This window comes from Pezoporus occidentalis, unplaced genomic scaffold (genome assembly GCF_034315485.1).
Source record: "Pezoporus occidentalis ecotype Australia unplaced genomic scaffold, CSIRO_AGI_Poc_V1 ctg266, whole genome shotgun sequence".
Taxonomy (NCBI): Eukaryota; Metazoa; Chordata; class Aves; order Psittaciformes; family Psittacidae; genus Pezoporus; species Pezoporus occidentalis.
In genome coordinates this window covers 115,810-130,037 of record NW_026914567.1, presented here as the reverse complement: position 1 = coordinate 130,037, position 14,228 = coordinate 115,810, and the positions used below count along the sequence as shown (strand labels likewise).

General features: G+C 55.6%; 1 protein-coding gene across 10 annotated transcripts in view; it reads left to right on the top strand.

Moving 5' to 3' along the window:
• The first annotated feature begins 521 nt into the window (after positions 1 to 521).
• Positions 522 to 14,228, top strand: part of BAIAP2 (BAR/IMD domain containing adaptor protein 2) — a 43,080-nt gene continuing 29,373 nt past the window's right edge. For all 10 annotated transcript variants that reach the window (XM_062624349.1, XM_062624348.1, XM_062624351.1 and 7 more), the window contains exons 1-3: positions 522 to 687; positions 8,719 to 8,794; positions 10,740 to 10,826. In XM_062624349.1, the coding sequence (XP_062480333.1) occupies positions 616 to 687; positions 8,719 to 8,794; positions 10,740 to 10,826 (235 nt within the window). In that variant the 5' untranslated portion in view covers positions 522 to 615. The remainder of the gene's footprint in view (positions 688 to 8,718; positions 8,795 to 10,739; positions 10,827 to 14,228) is intronic.

Below are 14,228 nucleotides of genomic sequence, written 5' to 3'. Positions count from 1 at the left end.
TGTGTGAAGGGGAATGGGGTATAAAGGGGGCATGGGATGGGGAATGGGGTGTGTGAAGAGGAATGGGGTATAAAGGGGGCATGGGATGGGGAATGGGGTGTGTGAAGGGGAATGGGGTATAAAGAGGGCATGGGATGAGGAATGGGGTGTGTGAAGGGGAATGAGGTATAAAGGGGGCATGGGACGGGGAATGGGGTGCGGGATGGGGTACAAGATAGGGAATTGTGTATAAGGAGGACATGGAACGGGAAATGGGTGAGAGGATGGGATTTGGGATGTGGAATGGGGTATAGGGAAGGCATGGGATGGGGAATGGGATGGGGACTACAGTGTAGAGAGTGATAGGAAAAGGGAGATGGGGAATGGGACAGAGAGAGCAAACGGGACGGGGAGTGGGGTGCGGGATGGGGCGCATCAGGAGGGCCAGAGGAGCTCCCCTACCCCGGTGCCCCCCCTCCCGCCCCTCACCGCGGAGCCCGGCCCGGCTCGGGGTGGCTCCTCCCGGCGGGGCGGGGCGGTGGCGGCCGCCGGGAGCTGATAAAAGGCGTCGCTGCCGGCGCTCGGTGCCGCTCCCGCTCCGCCGCTCGCTGCGCTCCGCCGCCGCCGCCGCCGCCCATGGTGCTGCCCGGCCCGCCCGGCATGTCCCGCTCCGAGGAGGTTCACCGCCTCACCGAGAATGTCTACAAGGTGAGCCCGGCCCCGCCGTGCCGCCCTCGGGGGTCGCGCTTGTTCCCCTCGCATCCTTCCCGTCCCCCCGCCGGGAGCAGCCGCCGTCGGGGTGGGAGCGGCTGCGGGGGAGGCCCCGGGACGAGGGGACCCCGCGGGGGGGGGACCGGCGTTATCCCGGTTAATTCATCCCACCGGCACCCCAAACCCCCCTGACCAGGGGAGCCGGGCGCAGCCCAGAGCGGTCGGAGCCTTTCCCGTGTCCCGGCCGTAGCTGGAGTTTGGGAAATCTCGGCTTTTCTCTTCCTGCTTTGCCCCCAGTGTCATTAAAACACAAAATATGTGCTTTAATTTTCCCTGTGAGGGAAGTGGTTTCTGCTCCGCTGGCTCTTGTGACCGGGGCTAATAAAACCTTTCTAGCCTAACGTGTAATGCAGGATGTCATTTGTTAAACTGGAAAGCTTGCATGATTTCCTGCGTTTTAAGTGCTGGGATGGAGTTACCTGGGAGCATTAAGCAGGAAAAAAGCATCATATGGAGGAATTTAGTACAAGCAATACCAAGGTAGTAAAGTTCTGAAGTCTTGGTTTGGGGATCGTGTGGCAGAGCAGCCACAGGCAGAGCTAATGGCACCCAAAATCTTGGGTGCTCTGGCTGTAGAGCGGGTCTGAATGGAGCCTTGTGGCTGCGAGGACACAGGGCGAGAGCTGCTGGAGCTCATCCCTGCCTGAGCGATGGTCGGTGTGGGGACAGTTGCTGGGAACGGTTTCAGCTGGTGACTCAGTGTTTGAGGTGTGTTGTCCTCGAAGAACTGTGCTAATAACAGGTTTGTGGAGCAGGTCACAATTTCCCTGGGTGCAGCCCTGTGAGCAGCGTGCGGGGCGGTTTGTGCCATCACAAGGACAGTGTTTAAATGAAGCTCATTTCCCACAGGAGCTGAGGCTGAAGGGTGAATGGTGGCCAGGCTTTGCTCTTGCCTCTGACCATCAGATTCCTTCACCGTGTGAGCAGCAGGCCAAGGGATGGGGCAGAGCACCCATGGCCGGAGCAAGCGGCAGTGCTGGCTGGTCTGACCGCAGAGCAGAGGGTGCACGGGGCCTCATGGCTCCAGGAGTCAAAGATGGACACAGAGGAGTCCAAAGGTCCCTGTCAGCCTCTGAACACTTTAATTTCTCAGTATTTTAATGGGAGCAGTCAGGGTGCAGGGAGTGAGGATGTGCTGGAGGCCCATGTGGTTTAACCCAACATCTGCTCTGGGAGCTGGAGGTCCTGACTGTTTCCTGCAGGGGACGAGGAGCCTTTTCTCCTTGTCTCCAAGTAACAATGCTTTTCTTGGCCTCTGGAGATGTGTGGCAGGGGGTGCGTGCAGAAGCCCAGTGTTTGCCTGGTTCTTTGAGCACTTCTACAACCTCCCAGAGCCGGGTGTGAGGGCTGGAGGCTCAGTGACTCTCTGGAGCTCCATTAAGCTTTGAGGTCTCCAAAACCACCCTCAGTGCTTTACATCCCCATTGCCCAAGGACTTTTGGGTTTGTCCCATGTTTTTCTGGCCTGACCACCGCTGTGGTCAGGAGGCAACAGCCCCGAGGAAGGGGTGGTTTGGCCATTGCCTCCTCACAGCCACCAGCCCCAAGCCACAGGGTGAGCGGCTGCCCCACGCTTTGCTTCCCACCACCGCTGTGGTCCTGCCAGGGCTCCAGGGGGCTGAGCCCCTCCGTGCGAGGTCTGGAGCAGGAGGAGGCAGCCCCATGCCAGGCACCCGTTCCTGCACAGGCTTGCCCAGGGCGTTCTGCTCAGGAAGCCCATTGTAATGGCTTTCCAGCACCAGCGCTCGCCCTCGGAGTGACGGTGCTAATGAGCTGGTGGAGGAGCTGTCAGCCTCCCCCTCGCCGATGCTGCCACTACACGCAGCTGCCCACACATGTGTAGTGATTGCAGAGGGAGACGGAGGCTGCTGGCACCTTCTGCCAACGTAATCCCACCCTCCCTGCCGCTGATTCACTCCCGGGGACCCGGTTGTAGTGGTTCTGCTGTGGGCGCTGGGCGGACGGGCAGCAATGCGGCCAAGCCGGGCTGCTCCCATCTCTGCTCATCCCTTGCACAGGATGCTGTGTGTGCTGGCAAGTCTTCCTTCCCCTGAAGACAAATCCATCTCACTCACGACAGATTAGATTATTGCCGTTTCCATGCTCACCTCTGTTTCATTCTGAAGCCGTTCCTTCCTGTGGAAGATGGTTTTGCAATGGTGTGTGAATAGCTCTGCCTTTGAAGAGGTGTTTGCTTAAAACCACCCCAAACTCGAGGCCTAATTGTCTTGCACAAATGCAGGCAGCATTCCTGATACGGTCATTTGCTGCACATCAGCTGTAATAAATGTTATTGCCCACATAACAGCCTCTTGCTTTGTTATCTCCAGTCCAGAGGGAAAGGGGAGAGATTCTTAAGTGAATCAGAAGGAAAATTGTGGGGTTTGGTGCGTTGGCAGCGGAGGGACCTGCTGTGAGAGGAGGAAGGAGCTGGCCCCTGGAGCCAGCCCTGGATTCAGTGCACTTTGGGGGTGACGAGGGGCTGCTCCATCCCTCTGGGTGTTTCAGTTTGGGAGAGTGGTTTCTGACCTCTGCGGAGGTGCTGCATCTACAGGTTGTTGAAACCTGGGGGTTGAGGAGTGGTTTAAAGCTGAAGGTACCCGGATCACTTCCCGTGCTCCTGGCTCCTGCCGATGAGCGATGCTGCTCGTGGTGCTTCACCTTTGGTGCTCTGTTGAGCCTGCTCGTGGCTAAGGTTTCACTCCTGTGCTGCTCATGTTGCACGGTGTAGGCCAGCCCTGCACCCTCAGGCACAACAGCTCATAGAAACTGAATGCATTTCGATGGGGACCTGGGGGGTTTTCCCCAGCCCCCTTGCTCCTGAGCTCCCTTGCAGTAAGGATTGTGCTGGACCCCGGTTGTGCTGCCTGGCTTTGGGGCAGGACCTTGGGAGAGCCCTTGCTGGGGGACGTGGCTCAGCCATTCCTGTTGGCTTGGGTTGAGCTTTGGGAGTGCTCGGTGCGGGAGGGATGCGGCAGGGCAGCCGTCAGCAGCTCGGTGGGGTTATGGAACGCTGCTGTTATGTGTTATGGTACCCGGGAATGTCGGCTGGATGGGGATGTTCCCGGCGGCAGAGCTGGGGCGTGTGTGTGCTGTGAGCAATTGAGACCAGCACCCAGTGCGGCTCCTCTCCCTCCCTCTTAAAGCTGCGTTCTAAGAGCAGAGGGCAGGAGGAGCGGATGGAGGCAGCGCTGGGCTGCGTTTGCCCATTAAATATTAATACAGAAATAATGAAGGTGTTCCCAGAGCAGGGCTGGCCCGTTTAGAAACCAACCTTCCTCAGGGCTGAGCTGCTGTGGCGGCGTGGCTGTGGGGTAGTGCGGAGTCCCACAGTGCTGCCCTTCTGATGGCACTTGTGGTCACATAACATCCTGCTGTCACCCATGGGTGCCAGGCTGAGCCCAGGCCACCCCTGCCACTGTGCAGCATCAGTCCTGCAAGGAGCCACCGAACCTTGCTGCTGCACAGGGGCATCAAAACTGGCATTGGGAGAACACTGAAGCTGGGTTTTAGCTGAGAGTCCATCACTTGTGTTCACTGAGTGTCTGGGACATCCCCAGTGGGACTGGGATGGCTGGAAAAGGAGCCCAGGGCACGGCCCACGCTGTGGTGTTAAGTGGGGATGTTCATCCCTTGGGCAAATCCAGGAGCCTCCTCAGCTCAGTCCCTGCTTGTCCCTCCCTTTGCCGTGTTCCCGTGTGGAGCAGAGGCTGGACATGAGGCCTGGCTGTAATCAGGGCAGCGTGCACATTGCTGGCAGCCATGGTGCAGAGCCCCAGCACCCAGCAGACCACAGCCTCTGCCCCAGCAGAGCAGAGGGGAGCCTGGTGTTGGGTTTGCTCTGTATTGGGTTTTATGAGCTCCCTGGGAGGCTGCAGGGATGCACCTGGGGAGAGCTTGCCCTTAAATACTTCTGAAAGCCCTTAAGGAGGTGTCTGTCCTTCCTTTGGGTCTTTCCTACGCAGCAGAAACCTGACACAACCTGAACCAGCTCCGGTCCCAGCTTGTTCTCGGGGTGGCTTAAACTTTACCCATGGGCTGCCCATTGCAGCCTCAGAGCGGCCGCTAGATCCTTGCTGTAGCCTGGAGTGTGCTCAGAGGGGAGAGGTGGGGACCTTGTTTTCTGTTCCTTCTCCCCCCTAATTCAACAGGACCTTGTGCTTTGCATTAGTTTCATTTTTGGCAGCTGCCTAAAGCCGTGCCAGGCCCGGGGAGCTGAGTGCCGTTACCCGGGGAGCTGAGTGCACTGGAACAAAGGAAAAGCTCTTTCAACCTTTAGCTGCCAGGGTTGGGGTTTTTTTTTGCCTCTGTTTTTCTAAACTCTGCCCGGGCAGCGTGTGGAAGGCAAACAACTTGTGGGTGGTGCCGGTGGAGCGGGATCGGAGTGGGGACGAGGTTTGCTGCCGGTACCCGCGTTCTGCTGCACATCAGCTTTGCTGCGGTGTCCTGCAAACCTGGCCTCACCTCCCTGGCTTATGGGGAGCTGTGCTGCACTGCCCTGCCCATGGGGCATGCGTGGCCGTGCGACGGCAGCATGGCAGGAGCAGCCATGGCGCTTTGCTGTGGGTGAAGCGATGCTTGTGAAGCGTGTTCCGGACATGAGGATGGTTGGTTTTCACTAGTTCTCCTTAGCAGCTGGTGGCTTTTCAGCCTCCCCCCTGGAGGGGATGTGGAGGTGCGTCAGGTCTGGAGTCACCTTCCCTTCCCACCCTGGGAGTGAGAAGAAGGCTTGAAAAGCTCTATTTTTGTCTCTGCAGTGAAGAGCCCTTTGCAGTGCCCTCGTCCTGCAGCGCTGGCTGCGTTGGAGGCCCCAGACAATGTCTTCAAAACGTTCGCTTTCAGCAAACTTCCTCTTCAGGTTTAGTCCGTGGTGTTTGGGCAGCAGTGAGTCACCTCCCCCTGCCTCAGCCCAGCTGCAGGACCCCTTCTGGGGCCTTTTTCTCTTTATTTGTTGCTTTAAGGCAGGTTGGATGGCGCTTGGAGCAGCCTGCTCTAGTGGAACATGTCCCTGCCCACACCGTTCCCATTCTGTGATTAAAAGGGCTGTTGTTGGTTGGGGGGGAGCAGGGTCCTGCCCTGAGCGGTGCTGGCAGCTGCTGCAGCCAAGTGGTGCTTTGGTTGCCTCCAGTTTGAGGAGGATGCTCTGAGTTTGGAAGGGTTTTTCCCTGACTCCATTCCAGTGATGCTCCTCGGGGTTCCTGCTCTGCGGACGAAGCTTCGGCTGCAGCTCCTACCCCATCATTTATTCACTAAGCTTCATGCTTCGGGGAGATGTGTTTATATCAGCACTGCTGCAGAAATGACTTGATATCTACATGTGTACATACAGATACATAAACACTTACTGCACTTAACCCAGCAAACTGCTTAAGAATCACTTCCCCACAGAAATCCTGCCAATATTCCTTCCGCATAAACGTTACCCAGCCTCCCAGTGCTGAGGCTCAGCTCGAGCGTGGTGCAGGCTGGAGCCATGGCTCTGCTGGTGGAGGGGATGCGTCCGTGTCCTGTCCCTGCCGTGGGTACCACGGACATGTCCACGTCCACGTCCCCGTCCCCATCCCCACCATGGGCACTGGGGATGTGTCCATGTCCCCACCACGGGCAGCGATCCCATCCCTCCCGCCGCTCTGCGGAATAACATGGGCAGACTTTTGACCGGGGTTAAAGCTGACCTGGGAAGGATGGAGCAATCCTCATCAGTGTTAATTAACTCCTGTGCAATTGGCTTCTACAGTGAGGGCAGGCAGCTCGCTACGTGGCTTCTTGCTACAGGTTCATTTTCTCCTCCTGAGCTGAGCGTGTTCACTGAGCGGCTCTGTGCTGCCCCAAAGCAGCTTCCACATGCGCCGTGTTGCTTGACCTGCAGTCCCAATTAGCAGCGAAGCTTCTCATTAGCCTCATGCTTTCCTGTCACATCCCTGCAACCATCTTTGGCCCTGTGCAGGGCTGCGTATGGTGCTGTGGGATGGACCTGAAAGCCCCAAGGGCTGCGGGATGGTGGCTTGCAGCCCAGAGGATTGAAAGCATTTCTCCTGCTAACAAACCCTGGTGATGCTCCCCAGCTCGGCGCTGGTCCCTGAGCTGTGCTCTACACACGTTCCTGCTCGTAGAAACGAGAAAATGGCTGGTTTGAGGCGGGGAAGGCGCTGCCTGAGCCTTGCACACATGCACCCACGGCAGGAAAATTAAACTGTCACAGCCTGCAAAGGCCAGGCAGCAGGAACTCGGGATAAAAATGCCTCAGGCAGAAAATGAGCTTTATAGTGTTTGGCCGGCTTCAGAAGAAGTGACAGATGCTTAATCAGCTTATTTGCTGTAAGTGTCTGTCTCTCGTCTTCCCTCCCCTTCCCGAGATGGGATGCTGCCAGCAGCGTGGCGTGGGGGGGTGCCAAGGCCTTGCTTCCCAAGGGGAGTGCTGGTGCATCCCTGCTTGGGTGTGTGGGGAGATTTAGGCATCAAACTTTGTTGCCTGGTGGTACCCTGGGCAAGGGGCTGTCCCCGTGGTGGGGCAGGGAGCGGGGCTGCTCTGCTGCAGCCAGGCTTGGTCCGGAGGTTGGGTTCTCAGCAATAGAATGGAGATTTTTGTTGTCTGTCCCAGAGCTCGCCTGGGAACCGGTGTCTGCTTTGAGAGATGCTATCGGTGCCGGGGATTGAATGGCTCTGGCCGGGGAGGGTCCGGAGCTGCCCTGCCAAGCGCACAAAGAGCCGTTCTTCTTCGTGAGCCGATTATTCCTTCCCCCTCGTGTTTCCATAAGGACCTTAAAGCGAGGGAGGAGAAGCTGTCAGACTGCTGCTGGTGTGCACCAACACCCTCCTTTATGCCTTTATCTGCAGGTGGAAAGTGACACCAAGGGCTTTGAGACCGAGGTGTAATTCCTTGCATGTGGCTTCAGCCGTGGCTGGCACCAGCTCGGTGGGGATGGTGGTGGCTTTGTTCCCGGTTCAGCTCCTTGGTGGTTATTTCAGCCCCTTCTGCTTGTCCACAATACACCAAGCTGCTGCTGCTCCCCAAGGCCATTCCAGGAGCAGGACATCACCATTCATCATCTGCAGAACTCGGGTCGATGGCATGGTTGGTCTGAGTGCTGGTGCCTGCTGCCTCAACCAGCCACTGACCAGATGTGGCAAATATAACAATAACCATACTTTGCTGGTTTGGGGCACTCATTTGTCTCTTACAGTGAAGCACCTGCAAAAGGCATCTTGTGCTGAGGCACTGCAGAGCCACCACCCTTCAAAACACAGCCTTGGCCTTCCTCCATCGAGCTGTGGGATGAAGGGAGGATACTTGGGGCATCTTCCCTGACTGCTGCATCCTGACAGTGCCAATGGCACCTTCTGGAGCTGCGGTGGGGGGAAGAGCATTGTGGAGTGTTTGCCCTTGGTGAGAGGTGAAGATGCCTCCAGTCACCCTCGCAAAGGGCATGGCTCGAAGCAGCAGCACGGGTCATTGTGTTCAGCTGATGTCCTGGCTGTGCTCAGCAGCTCTTACCATCGTGTTTGCTTTAGCTTCAGGCCACTTCTGCCCTGCCCTGAGCCCATGCTTCTGATTTACCCTGAATGAGAAGAAAATTTGCCCTTCCAGCCTCTAGGTCCCTTGCTTTTGTGCATTATTTTGTACAACATCAGGTTGGATGAGGCTCTGAGCAAGCTGCTCTAGTGCAAGCTGTCCCTGCCCATAGCAGGGGTTGGAACGGGATGAGCTTGAAGGTCCCTTCCAACCCAAACCAGTCTGGGATTATTTGCAGGACATGGGTGTATGAAGGCTTCTTGGTGTGAACCAGCATCCTCTTGCCGACATCAATAACCTTGGGTTGAGTTGAGTTGCTGCAAGGGCTCTGGGAGGGTTTCCTGCTGGGTTTGCATTTCTGAGCATGGAGGTCGGTGTGGCAGCCCCAGGGCAGCTGCTCTGACTGCCTCCTGGTCGTCTCCGTAACCCCTCACAGTGTTCTTCTTTTTCCTTTAGACGATTATGGAGCAGTTCAATCCCAGCCTCAGGAATTTCATTTCTATGGGGAAGACCTATGAAAAAGCCTTAGCAAGTAAGTGAAACTGTGCTGCTGCTGTGTTTATTGCTGGAATGCTGGGGGCTGCGAGGCTGGAAGGGAGGAAAGCTGCAAAACTCCCTTGGGATGTTCTTTGTTCTCAGCAGGAGGGAGAGGAGGAAGCTGGGGAGATGGTTCTTGGTCCTCAATACAAAGCTCACATTGTTAGGATGTGCAGGACATGAATGTGCTGTGGTGCCACGGATGTGGAAGGGATTCAAGTGATAAAATGTTGAGTGATGACTGGGTAACAAATACATCTCCAACCAGATTATCTTTAAATGTTACTTTAAATACTTGGAATTAAGATTTTAAGTTCTGTTTAAAGATGTGTTATTGGAATGTTCAAATTGCCCAGGCAAATGCATTGGAAAAGAAGGGAGAAAAGCCTAAGAGTATTGGTGGCATCTCTTGATTAGGAATACAGGGTCCTATTGGGAGTCACTGCGGAGGTGTAGATTGAAATGCTCAGGAGTAAAATACAAATTGAAGAAAACCAAAATTGGACTCATTTGCCTTAAAATGACTTGGTATAGTGCCTGGGCCCTCCTCAGCTTGGTTTTAGGGAGGTTTAAAGCAGGTTTTGTTTGACGCAGGGGCAGCTGTTTGCTTTTGGGGATGCTCTGCTCATCCCGGAGCTGCACTGCTCTTGTATCCTGGATTTTAGTTTTAATTGGCTCAGTGCAAACGCCCCTTAGGGAAGAGGCTGTCATCATCTGGAGCCAGTGGAAAGAAATATTTTGATGTCTCATGTTTGCAATATGAGCTTTGGGAAGGATCGGTGCCTTCCTGCCCTGCGCCTGGAGCAGGTTTTGATTCCCACAAGTCAAATGAGGTTCCTGGATGTTACGGTCAGAATCCTCTTCAGAAGCAGCCCTCCTGCTGGTCCCAGGTTCCAGGCACTCCCCTGCACGCTGCTTTCTTGCCAGTTCCCAGCATTGGTTTTAATTAGGTTTTAATGGATCAACTGGCCGTAACGTGGGAAGTGCCCGTCCACCCCGGTCCAGTGCTCAGGGGCTGTGGACTCTGATCCCCAGGGATGGGGCACTTCATGCACCCTTGCAGCAGCAGCAGCAGCAGCATTGCCCAGCTCTGTTAGTGATGCTGACGAAGCAGGTCTGGTTTGGGTGTGCTCCTGCCTGCTGGGTCTGCAGCCAGGGGCTGAAGAGGGGGAAGTTGCACTCGGGACCATGGTTTCTGTGTGTCCTTCTGAAATGCTGCACTGATAATGCAGCTTTTAATGAGCCGGGTGGTGGGGTCCATCTACAGAGAGCTGCGTTATCCCAGCCGAGCTCGGGCAGGCTGTAGCTGCAGCACGTTGTGGGTAACCAGAGCCATCCCTTGTTTGCTGTTCCCCTCACATCCTCGCTGGGAGTGCGCTTTGAAGCTCAAGATCTTCCTGTAATTTCTGAAGATGTCTTTGGTCATCCATTACTTTGGATCTCCGAGCTTGTGGGGGCATCTGAAGGAAGCATCTTAATGGGTAAATCACACTGGAAGAGGCTTCAGCACCTCATTTGACGGCATTGAGCTCAAGCTGTACAGCATGTTCTGGTGATTACAGGAAACCCCCTGCTTATCTGATTAAAGTGGAGAGTGGAGCTGGAATGTCAACAAACAAGCCTGAACTATAATGAAAAGTCTGTGATATTCAATTATTCCACAGTGATTTTTTTCTGAGCAGCATTCAGCAGGCTGATGGTTACACTGGAATGAAAACCACCTAGAGCCTGCACCTACCTTCCCCCCCCAAAAGAGCCCTGTAAACTTGCTGCTCCAGCTTTCTTCTTTCTCCCCTCATTTCTCTTGTGATGTAGTCCCTCCCTGTGGGGTTAAGCCCTTTGAAGTAATGTCTGGTTTAGTGTCTAGCATCTAGTTGGTGTCACAGAAGCTGTAATAGCCATTAAGGAGAATATAACCTGCATTTTTTTGGTGCTTTTAGGTATGACATATGCAGCGAAAGGATACTTTGATGCTCTGGTTAAGATGGGAGAGTTGGCCAGTGAAAGCCAAGGATCTAAAGAGCTGGGTAAGTCACCAATTTGCTGCTAAACGGAGCCACAACCCGGAGCAGGCTCCGAGCACAGGGATGGAACCAGATTTTTTGCTGTTGAAGGGGATAGCGAGCTCAGTGCGGAGCTGATCGTGCCTCATGTGAATGGTAAAAGCGTCTCTATTTAATGTAGCTTAAAACAAAAAAAGCCTGCTATTCTTAGTGCAGGATTTTGGGGCACTGTCAGCTTGTGGTGTTTGCAAAGAGGAAGCGTTTGCAGAGAGCGGCTTTGCTGGCGTTTGTCTTGCTTTGCAAGGGGGAGGAAAGCGCCAGCTCCTGCTGTGGGGCTGAGGCAGCCCATTTCCCCCTGGGGGTGACAGAGGGGACACGGGGCAGGTCGGTGTCCTGGTCAGTGTTCCTCCTGGTCTTTGCCCAGTCGATCCCAGTTGCGACAGGCATCACGAGCTGCGATGCTCGGTGCCTCCTTTCCCTTTCCTCCTCTGGGAAGTCCTTTGGGGGATGCTTTTCCAGTCTTCCCGTTGCTCAGACATGTCTCCTGTGTTCTCCCCCTCGCTGCTGTTCTGCTGTGTAGACATGGATCGAGGTGGCTCCTCTCCCAGCTCCTCCCAGGGATGCTGCAATGTTTTCTAAGGCTCTGTGGGGCTGAGATGGGTTTTGGTCTCGTTGCCTTTGCAGTCCCAGGTCAGCTCCTCCTCCCAGTCCCTCCTGCAGGTCTGGCTCCCTTGGTTGCTGTCCTAGGAGGTGGCAAACTGCTCGTGGTGAGCTCTCTGAGGCAGTCAACAGCAGAGGTGGAACCGAAATGACTCTGATGGAGCAGTCCGTGAGCAGCCCCTTGCAGGAGCCAGGGTTCGGTTCCCCTGTGCTGTGCTCAGTGTCAGGCACTGCTTACCCCAGCCACAGCTCGCTGCCTGCGCCTGGGTTGTGATAGGGAAGCAGTAAGTGTCTATGGAAACCGATTCTAGCGCTTGGATTAGAGCTGCCTATGGCAATCTGCTTCTGTTTAATAAATAAAACAAGAGCCTTGTGTGCAATGCAGGCAGAGACCGAGATTGTAAGGGCTGTGCAGACCTTACTATGGGCTTCTCATCCACCTCTTTGGGGTGGAAAGGGGCAGCAGCTCTGTCCTTCTGGAAGTGAAACCTTGGAAAACCTTGTCAGAGGTGGCTCAGCCAGGGAGGAGCATGGAGACCCCAAACCTGCCTCCCCTGCAGAGCTTTGCTCTCACTTCAAACCTGGCTTTGGTGCGTTCTGGTGGTGCTGGTTCTTCACCTGAGGATGGTGGTTTGGCAGCAGCCATCCTTAGTGTCCCCCCTCAGTCTCCGGAGATGCATTTGTTGTGTGGCTTGGGTATTCTGGGGTTGCTTTCAGTGTTTCCACCCCTGTGTGAGCACATCCAAAGGGGGATCCTGGCAGCTCTGGCTCAGCTCAGAGCCGTGCTGAGCGCTGCTCCCCGCTTTGTTGACCCTGCTGGTATTTACTGTGGCAGCTGCTCCGTGCAGAAGAAAGTGGAGATAAAATTCCTGGCTGTGGTTTCATGGAGCTGATAACCAGGGACCAGCCCCCTCCCGTGCTGGGTAAACAGGGGCTGAGAAACGGCTGAGGTCAGAGCTTTGCTCCCAAAGGTACGGCTCTTCCTGGGAACACCTTTACCTTATCGGTGCCTGCGCTGGGGTTGCTGATAGCGCCGGAAAGGAGCGCTGAGGTCTGGGTTATTTCATCCCCCGCGAGAGGCAGCAGCAAACAGGGATGCTCTTGGTTGCCATTTGCATTAATGCTGTGCCCTCGCTCTTCTCTCCCTGTGATGGTGGTTTCCTCTGTGACAGGGAAAGCTGCTCCAAGGCTGCAGGCAGGGCTCTGGGATGCTCTGGTTGGGACCACAGATAAGGTCTGTTTCCAGCCTCCATGGAAAAGAATCTGAGATGTTAAGTTTCCCTCCATAACCCTTTCTTTTGTGAATGGGGGTGCTTTTCTGATGTCATTTCTGGGGCAGGAGGTGTCAAAAGAGCATTAAAAACGCTGCAGATCGCACGTCAGAAATGGGGTTAAGCAGCCACATCTTTTCCCTCGCTGTGCTGCAGTGATGCTGCCTGTGCTGGGGTGGCCATGGGGGCTCTGCACGCCCTGGGTGACCCAGGACAGCCAAGGACCAGGAGCTCCAGGGGGGTTTGAGGCTTCCCAAGAGCTGCTGTGGCTCTCCGGGTGCTCCAGCCCAGCCGTGCTTTCCTGCCATCATCTCTCCAATAGCACTTGTGACTGCAAAGGATTGCTCTTGGGCTGGGTGCTGGAGAGCTGCCCATCCCGGGCTGGGTGCTGCCGTGCCAGCTCTCCAGCACGGCGACCCAGGGTGGCTTGTTCTGCTTCGTGCTGGCCTCTTTAAAACCATACTGCTCTGGTGCGTGTGCTGCACGTTTGTCGTGCTGAAAGCGCTGACCCTGGCTCCAGGCTCCGCTCCCTGCTCAGAGCTTCACATTTTGTGAATTCTCCATCAGATTTTCCGTGTGTAGACGGGATAATCCCGGGTGGGCATGGAAAGCCCAGCCATAATAAAGCTCCTGAGCTGTAATCGGCTCTGCGGCTTGAGTTTTGGGTGCAGGCGTCTGGTGGGGTCGTGCCTCTGTCTGAACCCCACTGCCGAGGTTTGGGATGCTCAAGCTCTTGGTTTCTAACTAAAGGGATGCTCTGCTGGGTGTAGCTGCCCCTTGTCCACACACAGAAGCTTGCCCTGAGACAGTTTCTCTGTGTAATTCCTGTTCTGCTCTGAGGCTGCTGGCCAGTTTCTGGCACATGGAGGACAGCCCCGTGCTCACAGTTCCTCTTTGAGGGAGGCTCCTTGTGCTGTTCTTGGGTAGCTGCTGCAGTGGCTTTGGGGAGGCTGACGTGAGGAGCATGACCGCGGTGTCGGATCAGTGAGGGTTTGCTCCAGTGATCTGGGAATGATGGTTTGTAGATGCTTCCAAGGAGCTCCGGCCTCCTGGGTGCAACTGCTCGGGTGACTTTGGCCGGTGTCTGGCTCCTGCTCGGGTCCCTTGGCTGCTACCCACAAACGTTGTTCCTTTTGTCCCACTTGCAAACTGGGCCATGGCAAAGTCACGGGAAGGGGGTTTCTCCTCCAGGGAAGCACGTGCCTGTGAGCGGAGCCAGAGGCACCGGGGTGCTGGGGCTGAGCAGCACCTGCAGGGAGCTCCTTCAGGGCTGGAGGTGGGTTTTGCTCAGCCGCTGGTTTTCTCCGAGGTCCCTGGGTCAGTGAAGGCTGCTCTGACTAAAGCTCAGTGCTGTGAAAGGGCAGGACGTGCCGTAATTAGTCAACCATTGTTGGACTGTAATGAGGCTCTGGTAGATCCTGGCTTTCCTCTCACACATGATTTGCACAATAAAACTGGGGCCAGTGGAACCTTTGTGGTCCTGGAGCTGTTTGTC